A 17364-nucleotide genomic window follows, 5' to 3' on the forward strand; every position below is an offset into this window, starting at 1 on the left:
GTTTGTGTTTTTTTTCCATAGATTAAATCTCAGGTTTCAAATGTCCCACCATGACTTTGCATTCATCCCCTTTTATTATTAAATAATAATAATAATAATAATAATAATAATAATAATAATAATAATAATAATAATAATAATAATAATAATAAACTTTATTTATACAGAACCTTTCTAAACAAAGTTACAAAGTTATTAAAATTATTACAGAAACAATAATAAAAAATATATTTCAGCAATGAAATGTAATATAATCTGAATTACAATTAATTAATAATAATTAGTAATTAAAATTACAACAATACAAATTGAATTGGAAATAAAACCCAAAAATAATATATAAAACAAATGTCCGGCAATTACATTAAAAAGATGATACACGTTGCTTGCATAATTTCAATTTATTTATCTATATTGTATTTTATTATAATTTTAATTTATTTTTATTGTTGTAAACCACTTTGTAACATGGTTAATAATAGTGCTATATATATAACATGTATTATTAATAGTATTATTATAATAAATTGTCAACTGGGTGTAAGTGTGCATTATTTATAGAGTTATTGAGGTAAGAAGCAGTGCATGCTGGGCCTTTTCTCTGTTTAGGAATAAGTTGCAGACGATGAATAAATGACTGAATCCGACATTTGGGGGACATTTGGGGAAGAAGCAGGAGAGTCTGAGCTGCAGAGCTGCAGAGCTGCGGAGCTGCGGAGCTCAGAGACCGGAAGCTAAATGAAAGGAGCGCTCCGCAGAGCGACAGCTGCGCCTTCGAGAACCAGAGGTAATATCTAATGCATGTCCACGATTTATTTAATATGCTCCAACACCGGCCCATCAGAGCTGAGGGCAATTACTGTGACCCCCCCCGCCGTCTCCCCTGGGACCCTGTTACCCCCCTGCATTCAGGATTTACCCCTTTCCCCACCCCCACCCAACATTATCCAAAGCAACAGACAGAAGGTGTAAGTGCCATATTCTGAATGTTATACTGATTTATTGATATAAACGTACAGAATGTGTTGATGATTTGTTTTAACCGTCATTTCATCTTCATGTGAATTTAGCTTTTGCAGCTGTGGCTCCTAAACTAACAACTTAATACATCTCAACTGTATCACGCTTATAATATATATATATATATATATATATATATATATATATATATATATTATATAAGTTCTTTCCTTTATGATTTTTAAATCAGATTTTGAAACTTGTGTTGTTTTTAATAGCTGAGGTATTGATGTGTTTCTCTTGTAAAGCACTTCGAGCTGCATTTTATGTTTTTGAAAGGTGCTATATATAGCACTTTTATTTTTCTTATTATTTTTCTAATCCTAATTATTTCTTATTATCTGTCATTATTAGTGTTGTTATTAATTATTATTATTATTATTTTTATTATTTTTATTTTATTATAATGTTCATGTTTCAAGTGTGAACATTTCTATATATATATAACAAATATATATATTTTTTTATGATGCTGATTTATAAGTAAGAATTTATAGTCCCAAAAGTCAACAATTCTTTTTCTTCATAAAATTAAATATTATAAAAAAAAAATGAAAAGGACAAAACACCTCTTCTTCTTTCTCCTCTTCCTTCTTTTCCATAAATACAATTATAAGAAATAAAACAGCTTTCTGAACACAACAGACTTGTATGCTGTAACAACATACAGCAGTAAAAGTTCAAACTAACACTGTGGGAAAAGAGAGAAGAGCTGCAGGAGATAATATTCCTCTTTATTTTATATTCCTTCACTTCTTTAGTTTGTGAACGTTTGACTGTATGAACGCACTGCAGTGAGCTGCAGAGCACATGTGCAGCTCCCCACTTAGACACAGCAGAGCAGAGATAAGAGGAGGCGCTTACAATAGAAATTAATTCAGCATGTTTAAGTGCAGCTGTCTGGACACCACAGAGCAGGTGCCACCCCCACCCGCCTCCACCCATTCATCCATATAGCTGCACTTCTCCTGACTAGCTGTAATAAATCCTCAGAGTAAGTCTGCTCCATGTTACTGTATGAATTATGATCTCACTTAGCTGATGCAGGGCGATGGTGACGCTCCGTCCCTGCACTCGACCTCACTTTGTCCCTCCGTCTCCATCTGGAGGAAGACTTGACTATCGGGGGAAACGACAGACATGGGCCTCTGAAGCATGTACAACACAAATACTAGTGAATCTGCAAGAGACAAATTAAGGAAGGTTCATGAACTGCAACAAAGAAATCCACATGTGTAATATCTGAGAAGGCAAAGAAGTTATGTTTAAACCAAACAAGGGCCAAAGCTAACACTGAGAACATCCAAGATTTGTTTTTAGATTCAGAATCTTTTCCAAGAAGATGATGTTCCAGCAGTCTGAACAAGGCACGTGTGTAAATACAATCTACAGACAATATACTTTAATTAATACACAAATGAAAAAAAGGTAAAGATTGCCATATGGTTTGTTTTGGTAGCCAATCAAAACGTTCTCAGGGGGCAGGCTTGGTGTTACAACCTTTGTTAGTCATATAACTCCACGTGTTTTAGGTACTAATTACACAATGAATGTAAATACTCTAGATGCCTCGGCATCTTTTGACCTGCAAATCCCCAAATCGATGTTTACAGGAGGCGTAAATGTCAATTACAGTGTCTCCAGTGAAAGATGCCTTTATTATGATGCTTTAATTCAGTCCATATTCCTTTACTTACAGGTGAAATATCAGAACGTTACTGAGCGGGCCTCCCGTGGTCAGGCTCAGGGGCCCAAAGAGTCAGGGGCCCCCAGGCCTTCACCTGCAAAATGTCCCTTAACAAGACACGTAGCGACCAAGAGACACAAAACAACATAAAGAGGAAAAAAGGGCATTTTGCACGTCTGTGCCCACCAGAGGCCAAGGGGCCCAGGGGCCCAGGGGCCCAGGGGTGCAAGTATACATGATGTTGATGCAAACATATGGTCTTTTAGGGAAGATGGAGGGAGGGAAAGTGTGAAAGCGAGGCCCCTAATTTAGCTGCAGGCCTCCAGAACCCAGAGTCCACCCCCATCTTCAACCCTCCACCCTTCATCTTCGTCCCCCTCCCCCATCTTCATCCCTCCTCCCTTCACCTCGGATCATCTGAGTCTCCTCACCTCTTCTCCATTCTCGACTTTCTTCCTCTTTTTTTTTTTTTAGCCTCTACAGCTCTTCTCCATCTTTCTGCCACCTCGCTGTCTCTCTGCAACCCTTTTCATATCTGTTGCCTTTTCATCTTTTACTCTCCACCCCCTCCTCCCACCACCTCCCCCCCCCCCTCCCGCCGGTGGCGCCTCATACAGCGAGTTGAGCACATACTCCCTTGTTGTCAGTCACTTTCCCAGCGAACAGACGGCGGCAGCAACAGCAGCAGCAGGAGGAGCGGAGACGGTAATCCCCCCCACCCCCCCGTGTGCACCCCACCCCTTTCCAAAACCCAGAAACCGGTGGCAAAACCTCGCGGGACACCTGTACTGCTGGATACCAAAACCCTTTTCGTGATTTCAGATCTAAATTCACACCCAGACTGTGGATGCTGCTGATGTGAGGCAGTGGTGCTTGTGACGGAGGTGTAGACGCGGAAACAACGGAGCGGCGGCTCCACCAGCAGCAGCAGCAGCAGCAGTCTGTCGGCGGATGGAGATGCGTTGTGAAGGCGGAGGGATGATGATGATGATGATGATGATGATGATGTTATAGCAGGTGCTGCAGGGTCGTGCCGCATTGCCTGGCCGCCGCGAGCGACGCCGGGGAGACGGGGATGCTGTCGTCGTCATTGTGTCACAGAGAGAGATGGAGGGAAGCAGCTGTGTGTCGGCTCTGAGCTCAGGCCGCCCGGATCAGCAGGTTGGATGTACCGCCTGAAGCCTGGCTGCAGGACCTGAGTCATGATATACATGGTGGAAAACAATAAAGTTAAAATTCTTGAAGGTGGAATTGAAATTGTTTCTGTGCGTAAAAGTGAATGGCCCATATGTGTGTTGATAATGCATCATAGGAGCATCACAGCAGCAGCGTCTGTGCCAGTTCAGGGTGGATTACGTCTACAGAGCAGCAGGCCTCCATCTGAAGTCTGAGCCAGAGAGAAAACCATTTCATTCACTTCACCCTGTTGCTGGAGGTAACAATTTATTCTGTTGTTTCACCCGTGTGCTGTGGTCCCCCGCGGAGGGACAGCTGTTGCAAGAGATGACTCACTTACAGGCTGGCCTCTCTCCAGAGACCCTGGAGAAGGCCAAGGTGGAGCTGAAAGAAAACCCGGAGACTTTACACCAGGACATCCAGGAGGTCCGGGACATGATCATCACCCGGCCGGACATCGGTTTCCTCAGGACAGACGACGCGTTCATCCTCAGATTCCTCCGGGCGCGGAAATTCAACCACTTCGAGGCGTTTCGACTGCTGGCACAGTATTTTGAGTACCGACAGCAGAACCTGGACATGTTTAAAAACCTGAAAGCCACCGACCCGGGCATCAAGCAGGCGCTGAAGGACGGTTTCCCCGGCGTGCTCTCCAATCTGGACAGATACGGCAGGAAAATACTGGTGCTGTTCGCAGCCAACTGGGACCAGAGCAGGTAATACAGAGACAGAGGGCTGCAGAGTCTGTGTGCATGTTATCTGATCAGACGTAGAAACACAGAGGGGGGGACGATGTTAAAACCCGCTATAAATAAGTGGAGTCTGGTTTATGGAGCTGTCCATTCAGCACCAACTAATGTATCAGAGAACTACAGGAAACTAACTCATCTTGTGCTTTAATCAGCTGTGGATACACACAGCACACTGCTGCCTTCAGCTTCTGCTGGCAGTTCTTCTGCCAGATGTTTGTTAATTTGGCTGCAGAGATGTACTCCCATAAGAGCCTCACTGAGGTCCAACACTGATGCTGGGTCACCGCTGGTGTTCCAGTTCATCACTGAGGTGTCGCACGGAGGGCAAGGCTCGGTGCAGGTTCTTCCACACCAAACTGGGATAAAAGTCAAGTCGATTTCATTCATTTAATCCCAAAAGTGGCAGTTATAGGGGAGAAAAGGAGACTTTAGGAAAAGGAGGAGGAATCCAAACTGATGGCACAAAGCTGGAAACACTTTTGTCTAAAGTCTGGTGCAGCATTTAGAAAAACATGTACCAGGGACAGCATGTCCACATACCTTTGACTAAACAGTATACATCTTTATGTGGATATTAGAACTAATACGTCCTTTAATCTGACTAATACTCAGGGCTATCAGATACCTATATGTGGATATTGCGACGATATTGTAGGCTTGACTATTGGTGCTTTACAAATGATCAACACAATGAGATTGAGATCTGCAGTAATGTGTGTAAATAAGAGAACAGTTAGAACAGTCTGGTAAGTTCAGAAGATGACATCACTTTACTGTAATGCAGCATTTAAAAGTCAACACTTCTGCTATATTACGACATCCACAATCCAAGACGATATCATCGATATAATATCAATATGTGGGCTTAAAATGAAGCGTTGAACCACCAACATGTTGCATTGTGTCAATGACTTGTGAGTAGTTCCATCGAAGAAGGATTTCCAATAGAAACGAGCACATTTCAGAGAAAGAAAGACGTTGTGTTGTGTAGCGGGAGTTTGTCTGACACTTCATCCAGACGCAGTGCTGATGCTTCCTGTCTCAGGACAGCGACGGGCTCAGGGGGAGCTCGGGGTAAAGATAGAAATAGAGCCGAGAAACAGACGTCACGTCATGCGGCTTTCACATCCTGGTTAGTGTTTGTGGAACCAGCGTTCATAGAGAGTTTGATGGTTGACGGTCGATGTAGGAAACATACTACAGCACTCAGAACTATAAAATCATTACATAACAGGAAACAATGAGCCGTTAGGTGCAGAGAGTTTCAATCATAAGATCAAACTGAAATCTATTCAATCTATTCAATGTGTTTCAGAAATACTTTTAGAGCTGTCGTACACTCAACGTGTCTCTTCAGCTGCTAATTAAGTGAATTATAAAACATATCAGAGCTAAATGGCAGAAATGCTGTTTTCAGGCTCTGAGATGTGGAGATTTCCTGCTTTTCTCATATTAAACTGAAAAACAAGACGTTTAAATTCATCACCTTCGACAATGTTTTGCTATTTTCTGACATTTAAATCGACAGATTATTAAATAATGAACATTGTTGTAAGTTGCAGCCGTAACACATATTTATCATCGCTACAGGGAGGCAAAGGGAGAATCAGGTTGAGGAGTGAAAGTTGTATTTTTCTTTCTGAGCTTTGTGACGTGAGAACAATTAATGATGCTTTTTTATAGTTGATTAAACTTCGGATGTTTTATTTGATAATGGTTCAGTCATCATAGTTCCTGGTGTCTTCATTACGCTTGCTTTGTCCAACAAAACTCCACATGTATTCAAAGGGATGAACAGAAATGATAAATACATTTTATACGAGGCATTAAAAGCATCTAAGACGAGGAGCTGGAGCTTGAAAAGAGACTGAAACTATTAATCAAATATCAAAATAGTTGCAGATTATCTTGCTGGATGATATTTAAGAGCATGAAACATCTGATTACAATATATTGGGGGACACAACTGTCGAGGATATTTATCACTCACAACATTGTGGTATGAAACAGAGAGGAATCAATAAAACACAAACACAGATATAGTTGGTGAATCATTACTTTGTTGTGCAACAAACAATAATAATGGGAACACTACCTGCATCCAAGCATACAATTGTGAGTCCCAACTGACAAAGAGAATCTAAACCTCATATATATATCTGAGTCCTAAATGAACACACACACTTTGTCATACATTAAACCACATGACATTACCCCAGGATCATGGCACAAAGGTGACAGTCACTGCCTCATGACCATTGAGGGGTCCCCTTAACTTCCTTAGGGCATGGATCTCATGTCATGGGAAAACATATGCACATATGGTATGGATCATACATACAAGTACTATTGTAAACTTAATGAATATATATATATATATATATATATATATATATATATATATATAGAGAGAGAGAGAGAGACTAGATTTAGAGCTTGCAGGTGCAGGACTTCAGTGTCTTAATATTCTCCTCTATTTTCCTCAGATACACGTTCGTGGACATTCTGAGGGCGATCCTGCTGTCGCTGGAGTCAATGATAGAAGATCCGGAGCTGCAGGTCAACGGCTTCATCCTCATCATCGACTGGAGCAACTTCACCTTCAAGCAGGCGTCCAAACTGACTCCCAGCATGCTGCGTCTGGCCATCGAGGGGCTGCAGGTGAGACGCTCCGCCGCTCTGCTGACGCCGTTGTTCTTGTGGTCGCTTCGTGGTCGGCTGTGCAGCTTTGACTTCACGACTGTGATCTTTACCAAGTAGTCTGAGTCTAAGCTGAGGTTAGGATGTGAGGATGTATCGGTCAAAGAGTATATATGTAATTAACGTACATCAAAATGTGAGTTTACGTCACACTGCTGTATATTGCATTAGAGTTGATTCGTCAATTACAGAAACTAATTAGTTCATTCGTCCTTAAAAGTGAATTTACAACAATTTTGATGACTAAAAACTTAAAATGTTAAACATTTTTTACAACTTTCTGACATTTTATTGGCTCAATTCATTTGAAATAATTGGGAGATTAACTGATAGTGAGAATGAGACATACATGTTCCCATCGTGCTCGTAACCTCTAGAAAGCTGCAGTCTTGTCCTGTTTCATACGTTACCTGTCAGAGCTGAGGGAGAAGCAGCTGCAGCATCGTCCGCTCTGCACTCCAAATGTTCCACTTCAGAACGAGTTAAAGCCGAGAGCGTGTTTGAGGGAGTAATGACGTTTCCATTTTGGTTTTCTCTTGGAGGCTCGTTTGGCAGGTGATGATGCAAGAAAAAGTGTTTGTTTTACTGCTTGTCAGTTTTCTGTTTCCTTCACTTCTCACTTCCTGTTAACGAGAGTCCAGGTTCTCCTCATGTGGCTCGTAGAGGACGGAGAACATGAGATGTCACAGAGCTCTTTTGGATTTGTATCTGCGTGTCGAGGATTCTTTATGGCATGAAAAGGCATTAGTCCGCTCAGTGGAGAGGACACCTTTAACGTCATTATCGAAATGAGTTATGGGAGAAAAGTGTACAGATGTCCTCTGGTAACCAGCCAAACCTGAGTGTGTGTGTGTGTGTGTGTGTGTGTGTGTGTGTGTGTGTGTGTGTGTGTGTGTGTGTGTGTGTGTGGAGAGGGGGGTCGTTATTGCTTTCTCCACATCCTTGTGAATCATCTGCCAATTTGTGTTGGGCTCCATTAGTCAAAGAGAGATCTGAGGGGACGTGTTGAGTAAGATGCAGTCGTTGAGTTTTACCTTCTATAAGATTCACATCTTATATTTCTGTGTTAAAGCTGACAAAATAAAAGCAGGAAATACATTTCAAATGTCTTCCATTAGCAAACATAAGTAGTAGAGTAGAGTTTCATAGTCATTTTGTAAAAGATTTTCCTAAAGATATGTTGGAGCTGCATCCTGTTTGTGAAGAAGGTTCACAGTGAAGCTGGATGTCTAATAATATTACGCATGTCAAATACCAAAAGCTAGCGTCGAGTGTCTGAGGTCTTTATTTAGGAAATATGTGGTTTCAGCAAAACCGCTATGTGTAACTTTCCATTTCTGTCAGTATCAGATCAGTATCTGATTTTGAAATGTAGGCCTTGGCTCCAATATGTTCCATCCTGAACTGAAACAGAACAGAACACGTTGTTGGTTTTAAGATAATGAATCAGAACCAAATATAAATCAGTGTCAACATTATACTTTCTTCTAATGTGTCTTCAATAAACATCACGTTTCTATAAAGCAGGATGCTTTGTTTCTTCATACCTCTGCACTTTCTGTAAACTTCGGTTTTCTGCCACGTCGGCACAGAGTCGAGGTGGTCTGTTGATCTTTTCCTCAGACTGAGGGAACAAACACTGTGACCATTGAGTACATATATATATATATATATATATATATATATATATATATATATATATATAACACGTTTCTGACGCCTCTCCAGACACAGATTAGAGGCTGAATTATTGATGGGAGCTATTAGCTGAGCCCTCAATCATTCCCGACTGCTCACACACACGGCTGCTCATCATTTGGTGCAGAAAACAGAAGTAAGAAGCGTAATAGTGTGAAGCGATGTGATGTGATGTGATGTGATGTGATTTGACAAATAAAATGCACGAAACACTTTGCAGAAAATCATCAAGGATGTGGTCATGGAGTCAAACGTATCTTCCTTCGGATGGGAAAACACGTTTAAAGGTTGCAAAGATATTTATTTTAATATTTCAAAAAGGAGAAGAGTTGGCGACATTGTTTAACGGTTGTAGCACACACTGACTGCTTCGCTCACAGCTCCAACGTTTCTTATCGTCTCCAACAAATGCATTTATTTCCTCTTGTTTGAGGAACCTTTGCTAAAAACTACAATGACCAGCTGTTTTAGGAAATGAACTTGAACTATATTTTATTTTATTGTTTTTAAAGCTTTAGGTCTGCGAGTTGATATAAATGATTGCGTTAAACGGGTTCATGATATCGTCTCATATCGATCGCAGGACTCTGCATGTCGTTGTACAAAGATACAAAGGTTGATATAATATCGTATCGTGAGACTTGGTATCTTGCAGCACTGCAGTCACAACATCAAACATTAAAATAATGTTTATCAGGAGCAGTTGTAACAACAAACGTATTAATATATATATTTTAGTTTTAACCTGAATGTAATCCTTTAAAGATTCAGGCTGCAAATATAAATATAAATATATACATAAGTAACTATTTTTATCCATATCATCCCTTAAATAAATAAATAAACACATTAACATTTATGTTTCTGTGTACAGTAGGTGAGAATAGTAGAGCCACACACACACACACACACACACTGAGATCTACATATAGTTAAAGCCACAGTGAGTCACTTCCCTCTCAGCAGGTTTGCTGGTAAATCTGAAAAAAACAGTAAGTGTTTAAAAGCAGCCGAGTCACCTGAAGGGCTTTGATGTAGTTTGATGGCCGATTTCCACTGAACACATCACTCAGTTAGTGAGTGTATGTGTGTGTGTGTGTGTGTGTGTGTGTGTGTGTGTGTGTGTGTGTGTGTGTGTGTGTGTGTGTGTGCATCAGCAACTTCATATCTGCTGCTGCTGCTGCTGCTGTCCTCGTTTCTCTCTGTTTGCACAGATCGTGCTCAGTGCCGGATTATCTGACGTCTACATGACCTGACAATGTGACAAATAACAGCAGAATGTTTCTCTGCGCTTTTTATTTTTTTGAATCTAACAGTAGCCATGTTGTTTCTGTCCTGCGTAGCTTTGTTGGGATTGGTCTTGAGATCAGACAAGTCGTCTGTCACAAATCAGAACGATTTCAGAGGTTAATTTGCACAATAAATGACCCGATCATTTCCTTTAACAAATTCTTCTTCTTCTCTCTGTGAACGATGAATATGGACGACTTTAAAAGAATCTAATTTAAATTGTGCTTGTATGTATCCTCGATGAGGGAACACCAGACTTTAACATCCTGAATAAGATAATATTTTATTTTGCAATGTAAGAATCTAAAGGGAGTGTATTTCTCTTCCTTCCCGCCTGCATTGATTCATCTTCTCGCCTCCTTTGTCTCGTCCTCCATGTTAAAGCTGCTCTAACTGCCTCCGTTGTGATTTACTGTTTGTCATGGCAACGCTGACAGTGTCACTTTTGAGCAAATACAAATAGCATGTAGGCCGCACGCCTCGGGATCCAAGTGTGTGGCACATTGTGCCGCACAGATCGCAGCAGAAGCTCGGCTGATAGTCTGGATCCCTGCTGGCGGCGCCTTCAGGGTCACGCTCAACCAACTAAGCAACTGATTGGTTTCTTTATTTATTACTTGTTGCTTTTTTGCCTTTAAGTTAGTAAGTGAGGAGGCAGAAGGGGAACCATAAAGTGTCTGTTAGTGTGTTAGAGATGTAAAAGGTTCATCCTCTGGGGAGTGGGAATGTTCCTTTAACTTCAGCTCCATCGATGTTTATTCATCTAGATTCAGTTTGTTTGTGGAGCTTTAGGGAAACACAGGGAGCCACCAACACATCCGGATTCATCCTTTTCCCAAGTACAATCGTCTCACAGCAGCCTCAGTCAGAGCGAGTGACATACTGCAGTAATACTGTTAGAACAAGCTCAGTTTGTGTGTCTTCTGACAGCAGCCATGAGCCAAATGTGACCCTGAACAGAAGACGACAAAAAGGAGTCGCAACCTCAAATCTGACCTGATTTTAAGACAGGATTCGACTAATTTGAAGAGGAACAATGTGGATTCCGTCCTGGTCGTGGAACAACGGACCAACTCTTCACTCTCGCAAGGATCCTGGAGGGGGCCTGGGAGTACGCACATCCGGTCTACATGTGTTTTGTGGATCTGGAGAAGGCGTATGACCGGGTCCCCCGGGTGATGCTGTGGGAGGTGCTGCGGGAGTATGGGGTGATGGGGTCACTTCTGAGGGACATCCAATCCCTGTACGCCCAAAGCGAGAGTTGTGTCCAGATACTCGGCAGTAAGTCGGACTCGTTTCCCGTGAATGTTGGCCTCCGCCAGGGCTGCGCTTTATCACCAATCCTGTTCGTGATTTTCATGGACAGGATATCGAGGCGTAGTCGTGGAGGAGAGGGGTTGCAGTTCGGTGACCTGAGGATCTCATCGCTGCTCTTTGCAGATGATGTGGTCCTTATGGCGTCATCGGTCTGTGACCTTCAACAGTCACTGGATCGGTTCACAGCCGAGTGTGCAGCGGTTGGGATGAGGATCAGCACCTCTAAATCTGAGTCGATCGGTCGATCTTTGTTCCTACCCTCACCTATGGTCATGAAGGCTGGGTCATGACTGAAAGAACGAGATCACGGGTACAAGCCGCCGAAATGGGTTTTCTCAGACGGGTGGCGTCTCCCTTAGAGATAGGGTGAGAAGCTCAGCCATCAGGAGAGACTCGGAGTAGAGCCGCTGCTGCTTTACGTTGAAAGGAGCCAGGTGAGGTGGTTCATCTAGTAAGGATGCCACCTGGGCGCCTCCCTAGGGAGGTGTTCCAGGCACGTCCAGCTGGGAGGAGACCCCGGGGAAGACCCAGGACTCGGTGGAGAGATTATATCTCCTCACTGGCCTGGGAACGCCTCGGGATCCCCCAGTCGGAGCTGGAGGATGTGGCCCGGAGAAGGGAAGATTGGGGTTCCTTACTGGAGCTGCTGCCCCCGTGACCCGATCCCGGATAAGATGTAGACGAGATGGATGGATGTTTTATATGTTTTATGTTGTATATCTTTTATATGTTGGTGAGTTGTGTGTGAGATCAAACACGTTGAACTCTCATCTTAAATCAAAGCGTTTCATCTGCTCTCGTATCCCCGTGTGAGCAGCGTCGTCAGTCAGAAGCTTCATAAAATAACTTTATTTATTTGCATTTATCAACCAAATTCTTTACGATACATTTTTAATTTCTTGGTGGTTTTTAACTCATAACTAACTTTTACATCTGGATCTTAAGTTCTGAGAGAAACAAGCCGAGAGAACTTTAGCTGCAGCTGAACAGCGTGCAGGAGAAACACGCAGTTTATCCTCTTCCTCTCCTCTTCCTCTCCTCTTCCTCTCCTCTTCCTCTCTTTCTCTAATTCTGCTCTAACTTCCTGAACTTTACACTGAAAGAATCCTAAGCCGGGAGAGGCTGACTAGCTCCCATGATCCCACGCTGCTTCACAACGCCACCAAACTCTTTCTTTTTCTTTGTTTCAGAAAGTGACATCGTGTGTGTTTCAGATTCATCCTCTGGGTATCATGGAGGTGTTATATCAGGATACAGTATCCTGCTCTGGACTTCTGTGTTGCATGAACCAGCCGACCGACCGACTTGTATTGATTTATTGTTGCTCGGAGGAGAAACGAGTCTCATGTTTCCTGTAGTCTGTGAATATATGTGGAAACAGACCTGATGGTCAGTGAGGGCTCTGTGTGCTTCTTCCTCTCAGATACACGACATGCGGCGCACGCTACATCTTCACAGTCGTGTGAAACGTTTCCTCTCACACTTCTTTATGCTCGCATACAAGAGATTACATAAAAGAGTGTGTGGAAACACAGGAGCTGAGACTCAAAGCCATCCTGTCATAATCCTCCAGGATTTCAATATTACAGAGGGATTAAAGTTTTAAGTCTGCAAAACTTTCTTTAGGGTTGTTCTTCTCACTCAAAGTATAAGAAGATACTGTCGGCAGAAGTTGTTGCAGCTTTTACAGTTTATCCAGAATGAGTTTAAACAACTTTACTGATGTTCAAACCACCGCCGCATTAAATAAACACATTTTGCTGAGATTTATTTGCATGATGATGCCAATTTGTAAGAAGTCTGACCTCACGGGTTCAGATCGATCAGCTGACATGCAGCTGCAGCATCACTCAACATAACATCATATAAATCAGAGTACGGCAGCAACGTTATTGTTTATACACATATTGTTTCTACTTCTTCAGTTGAGTAGAGTTGAAACTTGTTAACTCGCTTGAATACGCAAAACTTTGCGTGTTTGTTTTCACATTTTTGTCTTTATAAGAACCGCTGGATCTCACAGTCGACCCTTGAAGGCAATTCAAATACAAAAACACAAATGAAGAATATGCGAAGGTTTCATGTGAAACGCTAGTTTTTTCTAATCTTTCTTTTAACACTTCTGAGTAATGTTTGCAGAGTTGTATTACAGTAAACATACCATCTGTTGGAAGGACCCCCTGCGCTGCACAGATGTATCGTGTCTGACATGTGACCCCGCCTGACCTCCGATCAGCTGCCTGCCGCTCACAATGAACGAGCTGAGTCTCTGCAGCCGGTGAACTCTCTCTGCAGCGGCATGTTTGTAACCTGCATGTAAAGCTTTTAATGTCTTAATAATGATTCTTTCATCCGTCTGTCTGTTGGCAGGATTTGGTGACACGTCGAGCTTTAAAGGATTCAGTAGATCAGATTTTAAGAGGTGATTTGGATCTGGGATTTGTGTTGCAGCCAAACCTCTTAGTGATGCATTCATGTGCGCGTGGGAAAGTCCAACATGTGGGACTCTTTCTGGGCTGATGATGGGAGTTGGGTGATCCATCATGTGTCTTAAAGGTACCGGATGCTGCAGCTGGAACACTTATTTCACACAGTGATGTGTTGTGGATCTGTCACGGGAACTCGGATCAGTTCATCCGTAGTTTTTAGGAACAAGGAGGTTAACAGTGTCAAACGTCAGGTGTAATATGTCTCCTGTGGCGCTCGTACAGACGTTCGTGGTTCGTGGATGAATCCTGATGAAGTCGATCTTGTAACTCTTCGTATTTATATTTGTGAATTTAAAAAACGTGCAATCTACAAAATTACGTTTCCATACAACTAAACTCCACGCTCAATTACGTTCCGAGCGTGTTAAGGTCAGTAAAACCTCCTGGTATGAAGTCTGACTGTTGTGTGTTTGAAGCTACGCACGTAAATTAAATCCGTATTGACTTTAGGTTAACTCGATCGCCGGTCTCCTGGGTGTGTTTGACCTCGCGCTGACTTTGAAGCGTATTTGTGATCCGTCAGAAACAGACGCACAAAATACGTTTCCCTCAAAAACGTAATTGACGATGCAGATTTGGTCATTTTTAGGAGACCGAGCTGCAATCTGAGAGGAAGAAAAACAATGTTGTAACGGTGTCAACCTTCGTAACGGAGTTCTTGTCCTGTTCTTAGATCTCCAATTCCACTTTGTTGTCCAAGTGTTGGATAAAAGTTCTCGTCCTGTTAAAACTGTAACGGAAGTGAATCAACATTTATTTAAAAAATAAATAAGAAATGAGTGGTTCCTCCTCCTCCTCCTCCTCCTCCTCCTCCTCCTGCTCTGTCCCCGCTGACCTCTCCACCCTTTATACTTTTGTTTTCTTTACCCTCCCCCTCTCTCTTTCACATCATCCTCCCCTCCCCCCTCTCTCTCCCTCTCAATTCAGTCCCTCCATCATTGTTCACCGCACACACACACACACACACACACACACACACACACACACACACACACACACACACACACACACACACACACACACCAGTTTCTGGGAAAGAGCAGCTTGTGATTGATCTTGAATCACACAGTTGGAAGTAAAAAGAATCCTCCTGTTTATTTTTCTTCCTCTTTTCTCTGGTTGAACCTAAAAGAAGCTTCATCTTCTTCTTCTTCTTCACCAGCAGCCAGATGCATGATCCCCCACAAACACACACACACACACCCTCCCCGGCTCCCTCCTGCTACATCCCACCCTCGCCACGTTGCCACGGCAACATGTCGGCCTGCCCTCTCCTCCAGATCAGCTCCTTTTGTTGAGACGTTAAAACACATTTTCCAATTTTCTTCCAAGACGCTCACAGGCGGCGGTCAGTCGGTCACCAAATACTGTAAATGTGTGTGTGTGTGTGTGTGTGTGTGTGTGTGTGTGTGTGTGTGTGTGTGTGTGTGTGTGTGTGTGTGTGTGTGTGTGTGTGTGTATGTGTGTGTAATGCTGCTCACTATATACTCAATGCTGTTGCAGGATATAAATACAGACGCAGAGTAAAGACGTTGTTTCTTTACATTTACTAGTTTTTTTATTCTTTCTGTCTCGAGTGCATCTTGATCTTGTGGGTGTTTCTGTTGCATCCATCACGGTTGACATCTTTAATTTTTAATTGAATGGATGGTTTGCTAATTTAAGGATGAATTGTAATTACTTTACGTTCCCCTTGACTCACCAGCAAGTGTTTCACTCATTCATGGGTTGAAGCACAATTCTTGTTCAGGCATTCATAGTTTCCAGAGGATGAACCCAACGGACTTTGGAGATCCGTCAAGCCAAACGTTTAATTTGTCTAATACTTTATGACCTTACGTACCTGCAAAACTAATAACACAACTAAATGAGTATGTTTGTTGTGTCATTTAAGATGAGACGATAATTTAATTATAGAAGAAACGTATTTGTGAAACGTCAAAAACAAAAGTAAGTGACAAAAAATCGATTAATGCAGATAATTAGGTTTTATATTTCAGTTTGGATGTAGTTTAATTTATAGGTGTCACAAAATTAATCTACAACAATTTGTGATTCATTATTTAATTAATATATAATGTTTATGCAAATTAGCAAAAAAAAAGCTGTTTTTCTCTGTTTTAAATGCGTCAACACGAACAACAATGATGTTTATTTTTCTAAACTTTCTGACTTTTTATACTCCAAACAAATAATGGTTTAAATACAAGAACAATTTGCAAAATTATTAATAATAAAAGACGTCGTTAGTTGTAGCTGTAGTGAAATCATTATGTGTTTACTTGTCCTGGTTGATTTCTGACAAAATGTCAAACTGTGACGTTTTTAAATCCCTTGCATTCCTTTATTATTCATGTCCCTTCAGTAGCCGTGCATTTATAGAGCGGGATGTGTGCAGATCATAGTACAGCACCAGCATCAGCTCCCTGTGGATTCACTCTTCATTAGCATCGTTATGTAACACGCAGACCTCTCCACAATAACTGGGACTCCTGAGAAAAAGTGTGCCAACAATGTCTGCGAGGAAAGACATGAAATAGACTCCGACCTCCTGTTTCTTCGGCTCGTGTGTGAAAACATCACTGTCTGATATCATGAGATCCTCCTCCTCCTTCATCATCATCATGTATAATAAATGATAAAAGGTTTTGAAGCAGCCTATCATCATCTCGAGCGCTATAATTAGGACAGCAGATTCATTATAAACTTTAAAATGAGGAAATCAGAAGTCACCTGATAACATCAAACAGTGATCAGAACATCAGTCCATCAGCTGAGTCTGTAAACAGGAAATGGAGTTGTGAATAAACAGGCTGTTGACCAGGTTCGTCTCTGCAAACACTGCAGTATTGATTTCTTCTCTGCCTTTTATCTTCCAACTGCAGCTGGAGGAAAACAGCAGCTGTCTGTCCGAATGTTCTCTCCAACGAAACAGATCACACAAGGTTTTCACTGATACGAGCGTTTTGAAGATGGTTTAAAAAAGAAGCTGCCAGCAGCTGATATTCTCTGCCAGATATTCAAGATCTGCTTATTTCAGAATGTTGTTTGTTTGATGAACTCGTCTCTTCCACTTAAAAACAGCTCGTGGTTGTGCAAACGAGACGACTCTCGGCAAGCAAAGATGGAAGCACGATGCTGTCGCAGTACCGCAAAATCTTTCAGGGTTTCATTAACTTCTACACATGTGCAGCGGCGCGAACGGCAGCTAAACGTCTGTTGGTGTTTGTATTAA

At 42.0% G+C, this 17364-nt stretch overlaps 1 protein-coding gene across 3 annotated transcripts in view; it reads left to right on the top strand.

Moving 5' to 3' along the window:
- Positions 1-660: 660 nt before the first annotated feature.
- clvs2 (clavesin 2) overlaps positions 661-17364 on the top strand; it is a 28837-nt gene continuing 12133 nt past the window's right edge. The window contains exons 1-3 of one of the 3 annotated variants that reach the window (XM_029462834.1): positions 661-787; positions 3530-4599; positions 7122-7296. In XM_029462834.1, the coding sequence (XP_029318694.1) occupies positions 4211-4599; positions 7122-7296 (564 nt within the window). In that variant the 5' untranslated portion in view covers positions 661-787; positions 3530-4210. Of the gene's footprint in view, positions 788-3403; positions 4600-7121; positions 7297-17364 lie in introns of those variants that run through there. The other 2 variants (XM_029462835.1, XM_029462833.1) reach the window with 2 other exon arrangements.

This window comes from Cottoperca gobio, chromosome 24 (genome assembly GCF_900634415.1).
Source record: "Cottoperca gobio chromosome 24, fCotGob3.1, whole genome shotgun sequence".
Lineage (NCBI taxonomy): Eukaryota > Metazoa > Chordata > Actinopteri > Perciformes > Bovichtidae > Cottoperca > Cottoperca gobio.